General features: G+C 48.4%; 1 protein-coding gene across 1 annotated transcript in view; it reads right to left on the bottom strand.

Moving 5' to 3' along the window:
• Positions 1-17357, bottom strand: part of LOC135272013 (polycystin-1-like protein 1) — a 52755-nt gene that overhangs the window by 16984 nt on the left and 18414 nt on the right. The window contains 6 exon segments of the mRNA XM_064370137.1: positions 1116-1172; positions 5590-5951; positions 7878-8038; positions 11014-11156; positions 11158-11236; positions 14277-14458. Of these exon segments, the coding sequence (XP_064226207.1) occupies positions 1116-1172; positions 5590-5951; positions 7878-8038; positions 11014-11156; positions 11158-11236; positions 14277-14458 (984 nt within the window).

Below are 17357 nucleotides of genomic sequence, written 5' to 3'. Positions count from 1 at the left end.
GAATGGGGAGCAGAGGGTGTCCAGTGGATTTGGCCAGATGGAGATCTGCTGTAACTTTGGCAGGAGCAGTGTCAGTGTGGAGATGGAGATGGAAACCAGAGTTTGATGGTCTAAAATGTATGAGAAGTTGGGTGTGGTGATGTGCACCTGTGGACCCACCTTCTCGAAAGGCCAAGGTAGGGAGGACAGCTTGAGTCCAGGAGTTTGAGGCAGCCTAATCAACACAGTGAGACCTCATCTCTTAGAAAAAACACATACACAAGAGGCAGCAAGGATAGGCCACAGCAGGCTCAGAACTCACTTTTTAAATGCTTTGCCCTGGAGAGGAACATAAAAGTTAGGTGGCAACTGGAAGCGGGTTTGATTTCACTGGAGGGATCTTTTTAAAGAAATAAGTGAGATTCTAAGCATGTGTGGGATCATTCAGCAGAGAGAGAGAGAGAAATGGAAGCAGCAGCAAAGAGTGGAAAATGAAAGGAGATGAACTCTGGAGAAGGCAAGGTGGGCAGGAGCAAGACTGTGCTGCCTGCAGCCACACAAACTGGGCACTGCCCAATGCTGAGGGACCCATCACTCAGACTGAGATGAGGGGCACTGAGGGGGCCTGGAGGGGAGCCCCACACAAATCAAGGGAGGAGCCCACGTGGGGGCTGGAGATTCCTTCTATGGTGACAGAGCATGGTCATAGTTAGATTCACAGACTGGAGGTAGATGAGAGAATGATGCGTGCTCTTCTCATCTCTCAAGTAGCAATGCAGGGGCGAGCATCAGCCATCGGAGAGGAAAGTGTGCCAGAGACTCAAGAAGAAAAGAAGGTGTGATGAAGGGAAAACCCAATGCCATGTGTTACCAATAAAGAACAAGCCCCCTCACCAAAATTATTCACAGCGTGGATAGTGTGTGTTTTCATCCATTTCTACTTTGGGATTCCAAATTCCTATGTTCAAAATTTCTGAGATGGGCTTTGCTATTCAGATGAATTCTTAAGGGAAAATTACACTTCTAACCTAAGTGTCAAAATATGATTCTGGACAGTATATTTTTCAAGAACTGATCATGTCCTTCCAAACTATACAAAATAGCAGGAAAACATTCTTGGGAAAAATTGCACTTACCTTACTAGAGAAGCTCACAAGGTCCCTTAACATAAGAACAGAACCAGTCATTTCTTCCTGACGAGGAGAAACAATAACAAAACAAAAAGAAAATGCAAGGAGAGGAAAATTAGCTTGTTTGGGTTAAAGTTACAGCTTGCCTATGTAGAAACAGTGCATCCCCTGTGTTTTGGCCAAGAGACCAACTGGAGGCCAGACCTTCTGTAGAGAGACCATGACTGTGGTCTCCAGTTTTCATTCTCCAATTTGCTTCCAGCATCTCTCCTCAGTGTGCCCCCTGCACGTCCCCAGCACACCCCACCAGGGAACTGACACGAGGGCTGATGGAAAAAGGGCACAGAGCAAAGCAAAAATTTTTAAAAGGGGTCAGGAAGAATGACAGAAGGAGAAAAAAATTACATCCAGTGAAGTATCTTATAATTGTAATGAAATAAGATACATTCTTTGCAGATGTGAATATTCTCTATTGACAATTATAAGATAGCAGGTGCAGAAATGCTGTGAGCAAAGACAATAACATTTGAATACATGGTAATTTCTTCAGAAGTTGCACACAGTCATGAACTTAACTCTCCAGGATATCATTGTTAACAAGATAAAATCAGATTGTTTTATATAATTTTTACTTAAACATTAGCGAATTATCTGTAACAATGACTGACTTGGTGATTCTCTTTTTTATAATCCAGCAGCAGTCATTTGTGATACATGTCAGCCAGCTAGAGAGACCACAGCCATGTATGGGAGCTGAGCTGGCTGGCCCTCTTGGGGCAAAAAAAAAAAAGATTTTTTTTGTTTTTCTTTTTTATTTATTTTTATTGCATTTTAGGTTTTGGGGTACATGTGAAGAACATGCAAGGTTGTTACATAGGTGCATATGTGGTAGTGTGATTTGCTGCCTTCCTCCCCTTCACCTATATGTGGCATTTCTCCCCATGCTATCTCTCCCCAACTCCCCACTCCCCACTGTCCCTCCCCTATTTCCCCCCAACAGACCCCAGTGTGTAGTGCTCCCCTCCCTGTGTCCTTGTGTTCTCATTGTTCAACACCCGCCTATGAGTGAGAACATGCGGTGTTTGATTTTGTGTTCTTGTGTCAGTTGTTTTTAAAAAAGAAGAAAGTGAGGTCGAGTGCAGTGGCTCACATCTGTAATCCCAGCACTTTGGAAGGCTGAAGCGGGTGCATCATGAGGTCAGGAGTTTGAGACCAGCCTGACCAACATGATGAAACCCCATCTCTATTAAAAATACAAAAATTGGCCAAGTGTGGTGGCATGCACCTGTAATCCCAGCTACTCAGGGGACTGAGGCAAGAGAATCGCTTGAACCTGGGAGGCAGAGGTTGCAGTGAGCCAAGATTGCACCACTGCACTCCAGTCTGGGTGACAGAGTGAGACTCTGTCTCAAAAAAAAGAAGAAAGTGGCTTTATAGGCTCTGAAGGACCTGCAAATATGAGTTAGCAGGACTGCAGTGATAGCACCAGAACTTTTTTCTTTGCTCCATCTTGAGAAGATGAGTTTCTGACATGTTTTTGACAGCTGTTAACAACTTGAGCGAGAGTCAACTCTGGAGGAAATACAAACAATGTCTAGGATGTCTGTGTGGCATTGTGTTACTCACAGGTTCTCACCCAGACAGTCATTTCCATGGTAGCAGGGCAGCACAGTCACCACCACAGTGTACGGCTGGACCTTCGAGCCTTCGCCATCTGTGATTTCAGTGGAAACCGTGACTGTGAAGGAACATGTCAGAAGAGGGTCATCTTGGACGTGTGGGTTACAGAGATGCTTCTTCACATGCAGACAGCATCTCCTGGATGACTAAAACTGTGACAAGTGATGAAAAACGGGCCAGGCTCCGGGCCACAGGGAGCCCAGGGAGTAAAATCAAACTCTGCAATGGACTGTCAAAGCTTGGGGTTATATTTTGACCAGTTCCTAAATGATAAATAGAAACTTAACAGGCCTAGAAAAACGGTGAAGAAGAATTCTGACAGAGGGGACTCTTTCATTAAAAGACCTAAGACCTGCTTGGGGGACCCAGGAATTCCTTCATGTAACAGGGGTGCAGGGCTGTGGTGAAGAGACCTTCAGATCAGGCTCAGAGTGCAGGTGATGGCCAGATGGTGAGGGCCACAGGTACCATCATGGGAACCACACAGAAAGATCGATGCCCAGGTGTGCCCTATGTATCTTCATAACAACATTCTCAACCTGAAACCCAATGCCAAGGACTGGGGTTTAATTTTGGAGATTAGTGCTTCTCAGGATGTGGTCTATGGACACTTGCAGCGCAATCGCCAGGAATCTTGTCTACAAGCAAATTCTGGGCTCCATCTTCTCCCCACGATTTTGAGTCAGTAGATATTAGGTGGGCCCTGGAGGCAGTAATTTTAACAAATACTCTTAACAGATAAGGTTGGTCCTATGCGTGGACAGAAAATCCAAGAGAAGGAGCAGTTTTTAAGCAAGACTCCATTTACTCAGACAAGCTGAGTCTGTGCCATACTCACTCATGCAAAAGATGGGACAAGAAAAGGTATGTATTAAGTTTTTACTATATTGTATTTATTTTGTGTCTGTTTACTCCCTTATAAATCTTGAGTTCAGGTATTCATAGGAATTGATTGTACTGATACTGATAATTACAAACAAATACCATGCTCGTGAATGATTTTTGTAACATCACTAACCCTGATACTGCTCTGGGACTGTGACCTAAATTTGGTCTGTAAATTTATGTTAAGAAATCCTTACTTCCAACACAGAGCTGAAAAACAAAGTGATACTGAAAAACAAAGTGAAACAAAAGTCTTCTGGCTAAGGAGAGAGTGCTCTGACGCCTTCTCCTGGGACTGGGGATAGCCAACTCTTAGAGACCACAAAAGGCCCAGCCTGCAATGTGTCTTTGGTTCACAAACTGACAAATCCAGAACCACCTCTGACAAATTATCCTGGGCAACTAGAGACCACCCTTAGGCCCAGGATCTGCTGAAATTAAACTAGCTGATTCTAAACTATTCACCCAGCCCTGCCTTGGCCTTGCCTTTCCTTCCCATGGAAACCCCAAGAAAGACCTTGGTCTAAGTGCTCCCCTTGCTCCTGTCTGCTGCCTCCTGACCTCCCTGTGGCTTCCCCACATGGCCCTGTGTGGCCTGCCATGCCTCTTGTCTCTAGGACCTGGGAGCATCTTCTTTGTTTTTCTCTCCCCTGACTGACCATCTCCTCCAAGAACAGCATAACACACAGGAAAGAATGTGGGACGGGCTGGAGAAGCCGAGGAGTTGAAGGCAGCTGGGGAGGACTGCTGTAGGAAACACTACTGCAAATCAAATCGTTCATTCATCATCCATTATTCCCTTGATAGATAAATCATCCACTCATCAGCCATTTATCCATTCATTCAACAAATGAATCATTTACCTACTTGTTTGACAGATAACTCATTCACTAGACATCCGTCTCTTCCCTACACAGATAAATCAGTCACTCGCTGATCATCCATCTGTTCATTCAGTAGCTGAATAAGTCATTTGCTGATCATCAATTCATTCTACAATGTGCTCACTGAGTGCCAATGTGCCAGGGACTGTGATCTATCCCAGCACACAGCATAAGCCGGCCATGGAAGCTTTCCTGGAAGAGCTCAGAGCAGAAGACACAGAAGCACAGATACTGAGAATAACTCAGTGAGTAAGACGAGGCCAAGGCTCACATGTGGCTTTCTGCCTCCACACCCAGCATCCCATCCTCTCTTCAAGCAAGTCTTTTACCGTCCTTTTAGAGAAGACGTCTTGCTCTTTTCTTTTAGAAGGAGAGAAATGGACATAAGAATGTCCTGCTGCAAATGTCACTTCCTGTCCCCTCAGCCCTCCTCTCCCAGAAGCTAAGGAGCTCACAGCGGTCCCTCTAGCCAGACAAGCCACGTCTGGGAGGCCGGAAGCACAGTGGCATTGACAAGAGCATGTAGGCCATTAGAGCGCCAGCACCCAAGAGTAAGCAGCAAAATCAAACGGGGTCACCAGCTGGGGACAGTGACAGAGAGACAGGTGCCAGGCCAGAGCTTTTCTCACCACTGCCTTTTCTCTCCATTTTTTAAGTACCAGAATGGTTTCTGTCCACCTGAAACCCAAGGATAAAGTGAAGCAGTTGATGCCAGGGCGGGGGAGAAGGATGAGGAAGCCGGAGTGGAACAAATGGCTACTGTAGCATAGACACTGCATACACGGGACCTCACTGACCTCACTGCAGCCTCAGAACCTGCTGTGGCTTTGTCATTTTCCCAGTCCAGAGATGAGGAATCCGAAACTCCATGATTACCACACAGTCAGCAAGTGGTAGGTGTGGACCTGGCACTCTCTGACTTAAAGGCCCATGTTGATGTGATCTCACACTTTACCACCAGATTCACTGCTTCCAAAGGTAACTTTGGTGCCCAGACAAGGGGGAGGACATGCAGGAACAGTGGCACTTACCAGAGAAGTGAGGGTGAGGGTGGGCTGACTTCTCTCCGAGGGGTCAGTCATCAGGGATCCCTTGCTCTGTGGCCCTGGCTCTCGGTCTAGCGAACCTTCCTCTGGAGTCTTCCCTGGGACTGCAGAGTCCCCCACAGCAGGAATCCAGTAGACTCTAGTCATGGGCTCTGTGGGAGTTCCCCTTGGGGCTGAAGGGGCAGACTGGCTAAGGGTCATGGGTGAAGGTTCCCATGAGAATGGTGTGGTCGTGGCATCAGGATCTGCAGTGCTGGGCTCAGTGGACAGCAGGTTTGACCGTGATGATATCAAAATGGCACCGAGTCCCAGTGAGCCCAGCAGCCCCACTATTCTGCAGAAGGGAACTTAAACAAACATTTGGCAGTGTTAGAATTTTGTAGCAAAAATAGAAAACATTTGCTTAAAAAAGTCTACAGACTATAAAAGGATGCTCTGTTTTCAACAAATTTGTTGTGAATTTGAAAACCTACACTTAAGGAGACTGAGGGCACAGAACGTGGTGTTGGCGTGTTCTGTGTTGGTGTGTTGGCCAACAGCAGGAAACACACATATGGAAGTAGAAGGTAGGGTTCACAGTGATTGCACCTGGCGTTTGCTCTTCCAAGTCAAGGTGGGGTCTGCTGAATCCTATGCATTCCCAGGCTTGGCTTATTCATAGTTGTTCTAGAAACAACTTGGGGTGCATAGGGTTTCTCTTAATCCTCACTCCCTTGTCCGTCAGTAAGTGATATGGTTTGGATGTTTTGCCCCTCCAAGTCTCATGTTGAAACATAGTCCCCAGTGTTGGAGGGGAGTCTGGTGGGAGGTGTTTAGGTCATGGGGGCGGATCCCTCACCAATGACTCCTTAGTGCCCTCCTTGCTGTAATGAGTGAGCTCTTGCTCTGAGTTCGTAGGAGATTTAAAGGAGTGTGGCATCTGCCCTGCCGCCTCGCTCCCTCTCTCACCATGTGATGCATCTGCTCCCTTTTGCACTCCTCCATGAGTAAAAGCTTCCTGAGGCCTCATCAGAGACAGATGCTAGCACCATGCTTCCTGTACAGTCTGCAGAACCATAAGCCAAAATAAACCACTTTTCTTTATAAACTACCCAGCCCAGGTATTCCCTTATAGCTGTGCAAGAAGGGACTAATACAACAAGTAGCTTGTATAACAGTTTTCAAAATTGCTGTTAGAATTTATGATGAAGGATCAAGAGCAAAGAAAAAATGCCACAAGCATATAAATGACATCTCAATAAAGTAAACTTTTCCCTGTAACCATGGGAGAGCCCAATTTTTTGAGACACATCAATCTAAGGGCCATGATTCACTTTGCTGAAAGTCTAACCACTGGATGTGTTTTCCCTGCAGTTTCCTCTCATCTATTCAGCATGGACTCTGATTCAGAAAAACTCAATTTACCTAAAAGAATTTGGAATGCCTCTCTTGCCAAGAAGGGCACAATCACCCTGTATGTCTTCATGTCCCTGTAGACGCTGAGGCCAGCTGTACCCACAGCTCTACTTGTGGAAGCTTTGTATGGCCTCATGGAGGGGATCTTTAAGAAACGTGCAGGTCAGCCGGGGCTTGGCACCAGCTCTGTTGTAGGAGCTGTCTCTCCAGCTCAGAAATAAAGCTCCTCTGCTTGCCATTGAGAGCTACCTCTCTGATCACAAATAACACCAAGTGAGAACTCAGTCTCATGACTGGTTCAAACATTTGTGTTCTGCAGTACCCAGTGTCCTTCACCAGTGCCCGGCACGCTCCACACATTCCATCTAGCCCTGACACCACTCTGTGAAGTTGTTAGATCTTCATCTTTCACTCAAGAAAATTAAATCTTGAGCTGCTTAAAGCCACCAGCTGGTAGTGTGGAATCAAGGACTGGAACCTTCTGCCCTGGTTCCTCCACTCGTTCCTCACCATGCAGCTGCCCCAAAAGACAGGTGAGGGGATGAGGGACACAGCCCTCTGGGCAGTGCATCACGTCTCAGGTCCTTCTGAACTGTGGCTTTAGCTCAATAAAACTGCCTACACGGATGTTGGGCGCAGCCTCCCATATCATGCTGAGGTCAGAGGCAGCCCTCGAGTGTGTCACCTCTTCTGCTGGTGCCTCACAAGTGTTGACATGGATTGTAGAGGCAAGAGGACTGGGGAAGCATGATGGACCCTTCACCAGGCAGATCAGACACACTGGGTCACGCCAATTGTATTTTGCAACATTTTAGAAATCTTACAATAACCCTGAGTTTTTTCTTCAGACAATGAAATAAAGTCTTCAGTCTTTTTACCTTCTATCCTATTCTTATCTGTTGCATTAACTAAAAAGAGATCCCAGGAATAAGACAGATTCGGCATTTCACCACAGTCCTCACTTATAGCTTGAAGAGAGAGTTCGTCATTCCAGTTGACAAAGGTGTCTTTAAAGCTGACCCAGGAGATGTGGAGGAATCTGAAACATGTATCCTGGTTTGAGATCTTAGGAAAATAATGTGAGGGTTATTTGGTCACATTAATTCGTGTCAGGCATATTTAAATCACCCTACTTTGGATCTTTATTAAGGGAACTGAATAGCAATGTCACAGCACATATGACGGCACATACGGAGTGGCCAACACTGTGCCACTCTCGACACTAGCGTGATCTGCTTGAACATCCACGAGATCCAGTGAGGCAAGCACACTGCCACTCTACAGAGTTCAGAGAGGCTGCGCAGCCTGTCCGAGTCACACAGCAGTGAGGGCAGAGCCGGGCCTGGCCAAGGTCCCTCTGTCTCCAAGCCTGGGCTCCGGCCCAGCTCGCCACACTAGAGCAGCTGCCACCACGTGGCTTCTTCTCACTGCCCCACCTCAGGGCTGGCTTCCACCAGCCACAAACCCATCCCCTCCTAAACCCTCCCTGTGGCCATCCACCTTTGCCATTCTCACACGGCCTCAGATGCTGACAGAGAAAGAAATCTCCACTGCCTTGCCCCACCTCCCCCCTGCGCAGGGTTGTGGGTGATGGGCAACACACATCCCACGCCCACAGGCTGGTGCCCACTTCCTTTGGGCCTGCTTTCCATGGCTGCCTGCTTTCAAGCTCTCTAGCCTCTTTGCTGACCCAGCACTTTCTAGAGTGCACTTTTATGGTTTTTCATGATATCACAGGGGTGGGTTGAGATTTCACAGATTTATTTCCTGTGGGACTCAGGGAGGCTTTAAAAGGCAAGGTTGGGGCTGGGCATGGTGGCTCACGCCTATAATGCCAGCACTTTGGGAGGCCAAGGTGGGCGGATCACCTGAGGTAGGGAGTTCGAGATCAGCCTGACCAACATGGAGAAACCCCATCTCTACTAAAAATACAAAATTAGCCGGGCGTGGTGGCGCATGCCTGAAATCCAAGCTACTGCAGAAGCTGAGGCAGAAGAATCGCTTAAACCCAGGAGGCAGAGGTTGTGGTGAGCCGAGATCGTGCCATTGCACTCCAGCCTGGACGACAAGAGCAAAACTCTGTATAAAAAAAAAAAAAAAGGCCAGGTTGGTAGACATTCCAGGGTATGTGTGGCACCTGGTGTCTCCCATGCGAACATCCCATGAGTCTCAGACCACGGCCTCAGCATGTGGCTCCCAGCACAAGGGCTGAGGGGCCATGGTGGGAGAGGCCACACAGCATCCTTGCCTGGCACTGGGCCCAGGTGGTCTGTGTGTGTGAAAGGGCCCATCCATGTGTGTGCAGAGTGGGATAACAGGGGTGCAGATGGACACAGGCAAAGAGAGGTCCCTCCAGCCCAAGACCTCCTGGGGACATCATCCACACAGGTCCAGACCTTCCCAACAGGATCAAAAGAGGTTCACCCGACGGTGTTGGCACATATCGAAATAATTTTTTTTTTTTTTTTAAGCTGGAGTCTTGCTCTATCACCCAGGCTGGAATGCAGTGGCATGATCTTGGCTAACTGCAACATCTGCCTCCTGGGTTCAAGCGATTCTTCTGCCTCAGCCTCCCAAGTAGCTGGGACCACAGGAGCATGCCACTACACCTGGCTAATTTTTGTATTATTAGAAGAGACAGGGTTTCACCATGTTGGCCAGGATGGTCTGGATCTCTTGACCTCGTGATCCGCCTGCCTCGGCCTCCCAAAGTGCAGAGATTACAGACGTGAGCCACTGTGCCTGGCAGAAATAATATTTTAAAATAATTTCTGTAATTATCTCATGAGTAGCAGAAGTGTATAATACATTACATTTTTGGATTAAAAGTATTTAATTTGTGAAATTTAATGATTTAAGTTGTGCCCAATTGTTGTAGACTTGTATCTGGCATTTCTTCACTTTTAATACATACCCAAAGCCTCAAATAACAGTCAGTGGTCTGGGCCTGTGGGGACCCCTGGGCAGCGCTGTGTGACCTTAGGGTCCACCATGGCATGGCCCACTCTTATCTACTGAGCCTTGTCTTCATGGCTCTAATCTTGAAACCCTGAATTCCAGTCTGGGGCATGACCTTCAAAGCAGTCTTTCTGATCTCTAAGGACAGCAGATTTTCTTCCTTCTCCAGGAAGCCTTCCCAAGCCACCCAGCCCACAAATAGAACCATAGTAACTGCCCAGGCCCCTTGCCCCTACTGTTCATGATGGAAACAACTCAGCTTGCCTGGGGTCTTCCACGTGACATGTAGGGCTATGGGCAGACGGTCAGTCCCAGCACTGCTTCCTGGGTGGGTGCCAGCTTGCAGCCCCCACGGGAGAGTGGCCAAAGCAGGTGGGCCTGGGCTCCTGCTCCATCCCTGCTGCTCACTTACATAATGATCCAATCCCTTAGAGGGGAGGCTGGGAAAGAGCTGCAACCCATGCCCACCCCTGTGCTTGGCTTGGTCCTGGTATCCTGTGTTTGGTGTCCAGGGGCTGCACTTCACCCATGGGTGCTATTCTGGCCTCAGTGCTACAGGGGTTCTGGGTGTGGGACACAGCACTTCTTTGCCCCTGCACCTTTCACAGTCTCAGACATCACAACTGGGCCCACACTGCTGTTCCCTCAGCCCTATGATGGCTGGAAGGCCTGGCCAGAGGCCCTGAAGTCCCTGGCTGGGAACTTTATGGCTTTGCCTCCTGGCTTTAGCCCCAAGCCCCAGGACAGTCCCGGATCTTTTGGACAGATGCTGTGATGGGAGGGTTCCCACTGAAGTTCCACTTGGAACCCCCTGCTCTGCCAGCTTTAGCCAGTGTGCTTGGCTGTCAGATGCTGCCCAGACATCAGCCTGGGAATGGGGATCGCTTCCCCAGCCCCTTTATGAACAACCCTCTCCTCCTTCTTTGCAGTGAGAATCCCACATGGCCAAACTCCAAACTTCTTGTTGTGCACAGCAGATTCCTTTCACAGATGCTAGCACCAGGTGGGAGCAGACACTTGTGAGCTGAGCTGTGCTGAATGCAGGGCAGGTGGTACCTGAAGGCTGAGTCAGGATGGGGGGACAGGAACACCTGGGCTTCAGAAGAGTTCCGGCCACCACTGGAGACCCTCAGCATCACAAGGAACTGATCATAGCTGTCACTGAGCCACTGTGCCTCAAAGGAAACAGTGGGAGCCCCCGGCATCTAGTTGGTGTGCAGTGGAGGAGCTGAAGCAGGGATGTCCTGGGGAGCTGGCGGTGGTGCATTCCCAGTGATACCTGTTGGAGAAGTCATCGGAGTGGCTGAGGGGAGCATCGGGCAGAGTCAGGACCACTCTGTGTCACTGTATGGATTTTTCCTGGGTGAGGGGGACCATAGAGGACATGTGGCTAGAGATTTGCTTCCCACATTTTCTCCCGTAAGGTGGGAGGTGGCAAAAGGGCAGCAGCACCACCATCTGGGGTGGGCTCAGGCCCCTCCTGACTCATGGAGGCTGACTCCAGGCAGCCTTATTTCTGGCTGCCCCAGGCTTCCTACCCCTTCTCTGTGCACAGTGACCTCCTCTGCTCACATCACTGCCACCTCCCAAGTCACACAGCTGTGCTGCCCTCAAGTATTTCCCAAACACTGCACCCTACCCTCATAATAGCTCCATGTGACAGACAAGAATGCCACGTGAGCCCAAGTTTAGGAAGAAAATACATTTGGGAGGCCTCAGAGAGCTTCCCAGTAGCACAGCTAGTGAGGGGTCTGTGAGACGAACTTCAGGCATCTCTCCTCCCAGTCTCACAGTGTTTCTGCAATATAACACTTGTCACACCCAGCGAAATAAACATGGCTGCTCCAACCAGGTCAAGCGGGAAGACAACGTCATCCCCAACCTTGAACTGGTCTTACTCTAGCAGGGACGCACATTCAAACATGCAGTTCCAGTATGGAGGAAATGCTGCCATGGAAATGTTTGTGGCTAGGAAGACCTGGCCCCATCCTGCAGCCATAAGCCCTTTTCAGAGGTGCCACCTAAATCTGAACTGCTATTGATCTTTTAAAGGCATTTCCCTGTCTGGTGTGCAGGCACCTCATTCTAGACCTCTCTGTTTCCAGAGCCTGCATAAAGAGGCACTGTGATGACTCAGGAACCACCTCGCTCAGCAGGAGCACTGCTTCCGGCTCACGGGCTGTGCAGAACAACTGCCCCTGGGATTTAGCTGGAATATTCTGTACTCCCAGGGAGGAAATTCAGCTCATTTCAGCAGCCACATACAGAGCTCTTGTTTTCGGGCATCGTGCTGGATGCTAGAACATGGGGATGTGAAGATGAGAAAGACACAGCCTCTGTCTCCTTAGGTTGGGTGCAGGGAAGGCTGCAGCCAGCTGAGGGCTTTTCCAGAGCATGTGCATGGATCAAATTGGTGAATCCAAGCAGCCTTTGCATCCTCTCAACTCAAGAAACACCAAATCCTACATTTGTAATACAGCAAATATGTGTGATCACAGAGGTTGGGAAAACAGAGCAATTCATCTATTGCTTTTTAAGTAAATATTCCCTGACTAGTTACCATGTGCCCGGCATAGGGGATGTGTCATAAGAGCCCTGCCCTCCAGAGCTTAGATCACTCAGTTAACAGTGACCACAGTAAGTGAGGAACGGCTGGATGTCAGGGGTGACTACTGTAAAGAAAGAGGCCATCAGATCAGGGCAGGATCTGTCATTTTGGAGTCTCAGGGCGGGCCTCACTGGGAAGGGAATATTTGAGCAGTGAGTAAAAGGAAGGGGATGATGGCAGACATTTGGTGAACTGAGTGACGAGCTGCAGAAGGAACCCTTGCTGTAAAGAGCTGAGAGAGACACAAGCTGGGTAAGTCCAAGGAGGGGCAGGAAGGCCCATTTGCAGTGAGCTGTGGAGGCAGAAAGGGACAGCTGAAGCTGCAGTGGGTCAGGGGAGGTCACGTCAGCCTCATCGGCAGTGTGAGGACTTTGGCTTTTACTCTTGAGTGAAAAGGGGGCGCTAGAGGGTCGAGCTGTAAGTAAGGTCTTCTGTTTTTAAAAGAATCTGTCTCCAAAAGGAGGGAGGGTGGGAAACAGGTGAGGAATGAGAAATTACCTAATGGGTACAATGTACAGCAATGATTGCATTAAAAGTCTAGACTTTAACACCACCAATATATCCACGTAACAAAACTGCACTCACATCCCCTAAATCAAAAAGAATAAAAACCAATACTACTAGAAAAAGAACCCATCCCTGCCTTGGAGACACGGCTGCAGGGGAGGATGGCAGTGTGAAGACTGGCCAGGAGATCTTAGGGAGATGAGCCCAAGTCCCTGGCAGCTCAAACCAGGATGTATGGGGAGTGGGGGAGGTGGTGGGAAACTCATGTTTAAGGGAGGGCCAAAAAAAAAAAAAAAAAAAAGAAGAAGAAGAAGTAAAAGATGCTGCTAAAAATTTTTGGGTGCATTGGCTCACGCCTGTAATCCCAGCACTTTGGGAGGCCAAGGTGGGCCTGGCCAACATGGTGAAACCTGTCTCTACTAAAAATACAAAAATTAGCCAGGCATGGAGGCACATACCTGCAGTCCCAGCTACTTGGGAGGCTGAGGCAGGGGAATGGCTTGAACCCAGGAGGCAGAGTTTGCAGTGAGCTGAGATCAAGCCACTGCACTGCAGCCTAGGCAACAGGATGAGACCCTATCAAAAAAAAAAGAGAAAGAAGATTTTGGCCTGAGCGACTGGAAAGGCCCTTCCATGGGTGCAGAAGGCAGGTGCGTGGCTGAGGTGTATCCAGGCTGTTTAGAGGGGGTGCTGGATGGAGGCCAGGACTCGCAGCCTGGAGTCCAGGGAGCGGTCTAAACAGAGAATCCCTGTTTGAGGCTATTGCACATAGACCATGGAGGGATCCACATCAGGACCTTGGCTGAGGCCATAGGTGGGAAGGGGTGTGGATGGAGAAGAGGACCAAGGCCTGAACTGGGGCAGCCTCCAGCAACAGGAGATCTACTCACCTGGAAATGAGTAACCCATGGAAACCAAGCCTCCTACACACCACAGCATCTCACCAACCAAGAATTTAATAATAGTGATACTCAAACTCCACATTCCAAAACAGATCACTCTTTAAACACCACCTTCAAAAGTGACCTACATTTTACTTCCACTCTTTTCCTCAATTCCCTTATATTTTGATCCTAAATAAAGCAGTTAAACTTATGAAATGCACTTAAAATTTAAAACTGCTAATAGCCTCCAATGTTCCAGAGCCTGCATTTGCAGAAGGCACAGTCTGAGCTGCACAGCTCTGTGTGTGGGTGGTGCTCACCTGAGACTGGCCCCAGGGTTGTCAGGGTCGAAGGACTGGGTCCCTCTGAGGACAATGGGGAATGAAGCAGTCCTAGAGAAGAACAGGTGTGTGCCCTCGGAGATCACACTGACAGGGGCCTGGGCCTGCACCTCCAGGCCCACACAGTAGTTGCTGTACACCACACCACCTTCAATCTGAACCTGCGGAGCCAAGAACAGAGGATGTCATGCAGGGACAAGGCAGGAACTCACTGGAGAAACACACTCATCTGAAAATCAGAAAGGAAACTGATGAGTTTCAATGCATCCCTGGCTATAAGTAAAACAGTCATGTTAGTCAAAATAATCACTCTACTGTGCACCATGAGAGCTGTGGCTAGAATCCACAAGAGCGTGGACATCTTCCTATCCAAGCCTGTGTTCATGTACAAAGTTGGGCATTTCCCAGCTTGCGAACACAATAGAGACTTTCCATGCATGCACATCTTATGGTTTTCAAACCTCCTCCTTCCACAGTGAATTGTTCCATGCTCCTGGCTTTTGTCCAGCCCCCTTCACCTATCTTAGAACTGCTTCTTTCTAACCCCCAAGGATATCATGGACTTTAGGAAATGTAAATGAAATTTAAGACAAATACTTTTAAACCCAGGAATAGCAGAACATGTTATAAATAAGGCATTGACATTGTTCTTTTAAAAATTTGATGCAGCCAGGCGTTGTGGCTCATGCCTGTAATCCCAGTACTTGGGGAGGCCAAGGCAGGCGGATTGCCTGAGCTCAGGAGTTTGAGAGCAGTCTGGGCAACATGGTGAAACCTCATTCCTACTAAAAATACAAAAATTAGCCTGGCGTGGTGGTGCATGCCTGTAATCCAAGCTACTTGGGAGGCTGAGGCATAATAATCACTTGAACTCAGGAAGCCAGGAGTGGGAGGCTGCAGTGAGCTGAGATCATACCACTACACTCCAGCCTGGGCAACAGAGTGAGACCCTGTCAAAAAAAAAGTCTGATGCAATTTGAAAATACACAGTTGAACACTTGCTGTTCTGTCACTGGGTCTCAGCCTCAGTCACTCTAGATTTTCTTCAGATGCACACAGTTCTCTGCTGGTCAGTCTCCTGAGTGGGACCATAGATAAAGAACAGCTGCAGGATCAGAACTCCCATTTCCACCTCAACCTCTGCTTGCTCAGCCTCTCCAGCCCCAAGGAGCCACTGAGAATGTTCCAAGTATATACAGAGGCTGAAGGAGGCACAATGCAGGGAGCTTCTTGGGGAAGATGGAGGGATGGCCAAGAGCAAAGGAAACCTGAGGCTCTGACGGAAATCAGAGACAGCAGAAGTTACCTTATCGGTCAGAAAGTCTCAGACCTAGAGAAAGACACAGGTCCCCTGTAAAGACACTGAAGACCACAGAGGTGGCTCCTGGCTCACAGTCAAGCCTCCCTCGGAGCTCCTATTACCTGGCCTGTCCCACGGGCTGGGCACATGTTCTATAGCTTGTCGGGCTTAATTTAAAAATTATGTAATTTATAAATTAGAAAGCAGAGTTTTATTTTTTAAGAAAGGCATTATCTGCAGGAAGTGTAGTCTCTGGCTAAAAAATTGAAAGTAAGATTTTGAGGAGGGAGGGAGGGGCAAGACAGGAATTTAAGTTGAATGGGTTATCCCATATTCACAGTATATAGGAGCTATGGATATTTATGGAAGAGGATTGTGTTTTTGTATAATAAGTAAACATATACATGTGTTTTATGTTTACCTTTGGGTGGAGACAATATTGGAATGTATTATAATTAGGTCTTTTATGTTAAAAGGTGAAGTAGGGACATGAAGGCACTTAAATGTGTAGTCTGTAAAACCGGGCAGAATTAGTTTATGGTTGGTGGTTTTTTATTAGGAAAAAGTTATAGAAATTAGGTTTTTGTTTAATTAAAGTTGTAGTTATGACTTGAGGAATAGGACGGTTTAGTCAGCTGATGTTTGGTGGTTGTAGAGTTGTAATTGTTTTAATATTGTTTATTTTAAGGCTAGTATTTGTTTAGCTGATAGAGAAAAGGGGAGAAAACATCCTGTGGCAATGAGAACACAGTTTATTTTTTAATTGTAGGACTGTGTGACTTCACCCTTGCCTGGCATCGCCTTAGGTCTTGTTTATAATTTGGTATCTTATTATCATAGAGTATGTCCTGGCCAGGCGTGGTGGCTCACGCCTGTAATCCCAGCAGTTTGGAAGGCTAAGGCAGGCAGATTGCTTGAGCCCAGGAGTTTGAGAGCAGCCTGGGCAACAGGCTGATACCCCATCTCTACAAAAAAATTCACCAGGCATGGAGGTATGCGCATGTAATCCCAGCTACTCAGGAGGCTGAGGCAGAAATATTACTTGAGCCCAGGAGGTAGAGGTTGCAATGAGTTGAGATCACAGCCATTGCACTCCAGCCTGGACAACAGAGTGAGACCTTGTCTCGAAAAAAAAAAGGGGGGAGTCTGTTCTGTTCTGTCAGTCTTACAATCTCTACTTAAACATTAACGTTGATCAGTTGTGTCTAAACTGTAAAAGGGAGAGGGATAATGAGGCATGGCAGGGAACTTTATTTTTTAAGGTTTTTCTGGGTCCCCCTGGCCAAGAAAGGGTTTGTTCAGTTGGTTGGGGGTCTTAGGATTTTATTTTTAGTTTACAGGCTCCATCTACCTCTTCCACCTTCTGCCCCCGCACCGTTTGCCCCTGGACTCTCCGGTGGCGACCGCCTCACCGTCCCTGGTCTCCTTCTGCCCCCGCACCGTTTGCCGCTGGACTCTCCCGCCGCGACTGGCTCACCGTCCTTCGTCTCCTTCTGCCCCCGCACCGTTTAATGCTGGACTCTCCCGCCCCGACCGGCTCACCGTTCCTGGTCTCCTTCTGCCCCCGCACCGTTCGCCCCTGGACTCTCCGGCCGCGACCGGCTCACCGTCCCTGGTCTCCTCCTGTCCCCGCACAGTTTGCCGCTGCACTCTCCCGCCGCGAACGGCTCCCGGTCCCTTCTCTCCTTCTGCCCCCGCACCGTTTGCCCCTGGACTCTCCGGTGGCGACCGCCTCACCGTCCCTGGTCTCCTTCTGCCCC

Source organism: Aotus nancymaae, unplaced genomic scaffold (genome assembly GCF_030222135.1).
Source record: "Aotus nancymaae isolate 86718 unplaced genomic scaffold, 86718_ANA_hifiasm-v0.15.2.pri h1tg000102l, whole genome shotgun sequence".
NCBI lineage: Eukaryota > Metazoa > Chordata > Mammalia > Primates > Aotidae > Aotus > Aotus nancymaae.
Note: the sequence above shows the minus strand (reverse complement) of the source record. Positions and strands in the feature narration are given on the sequence as shown.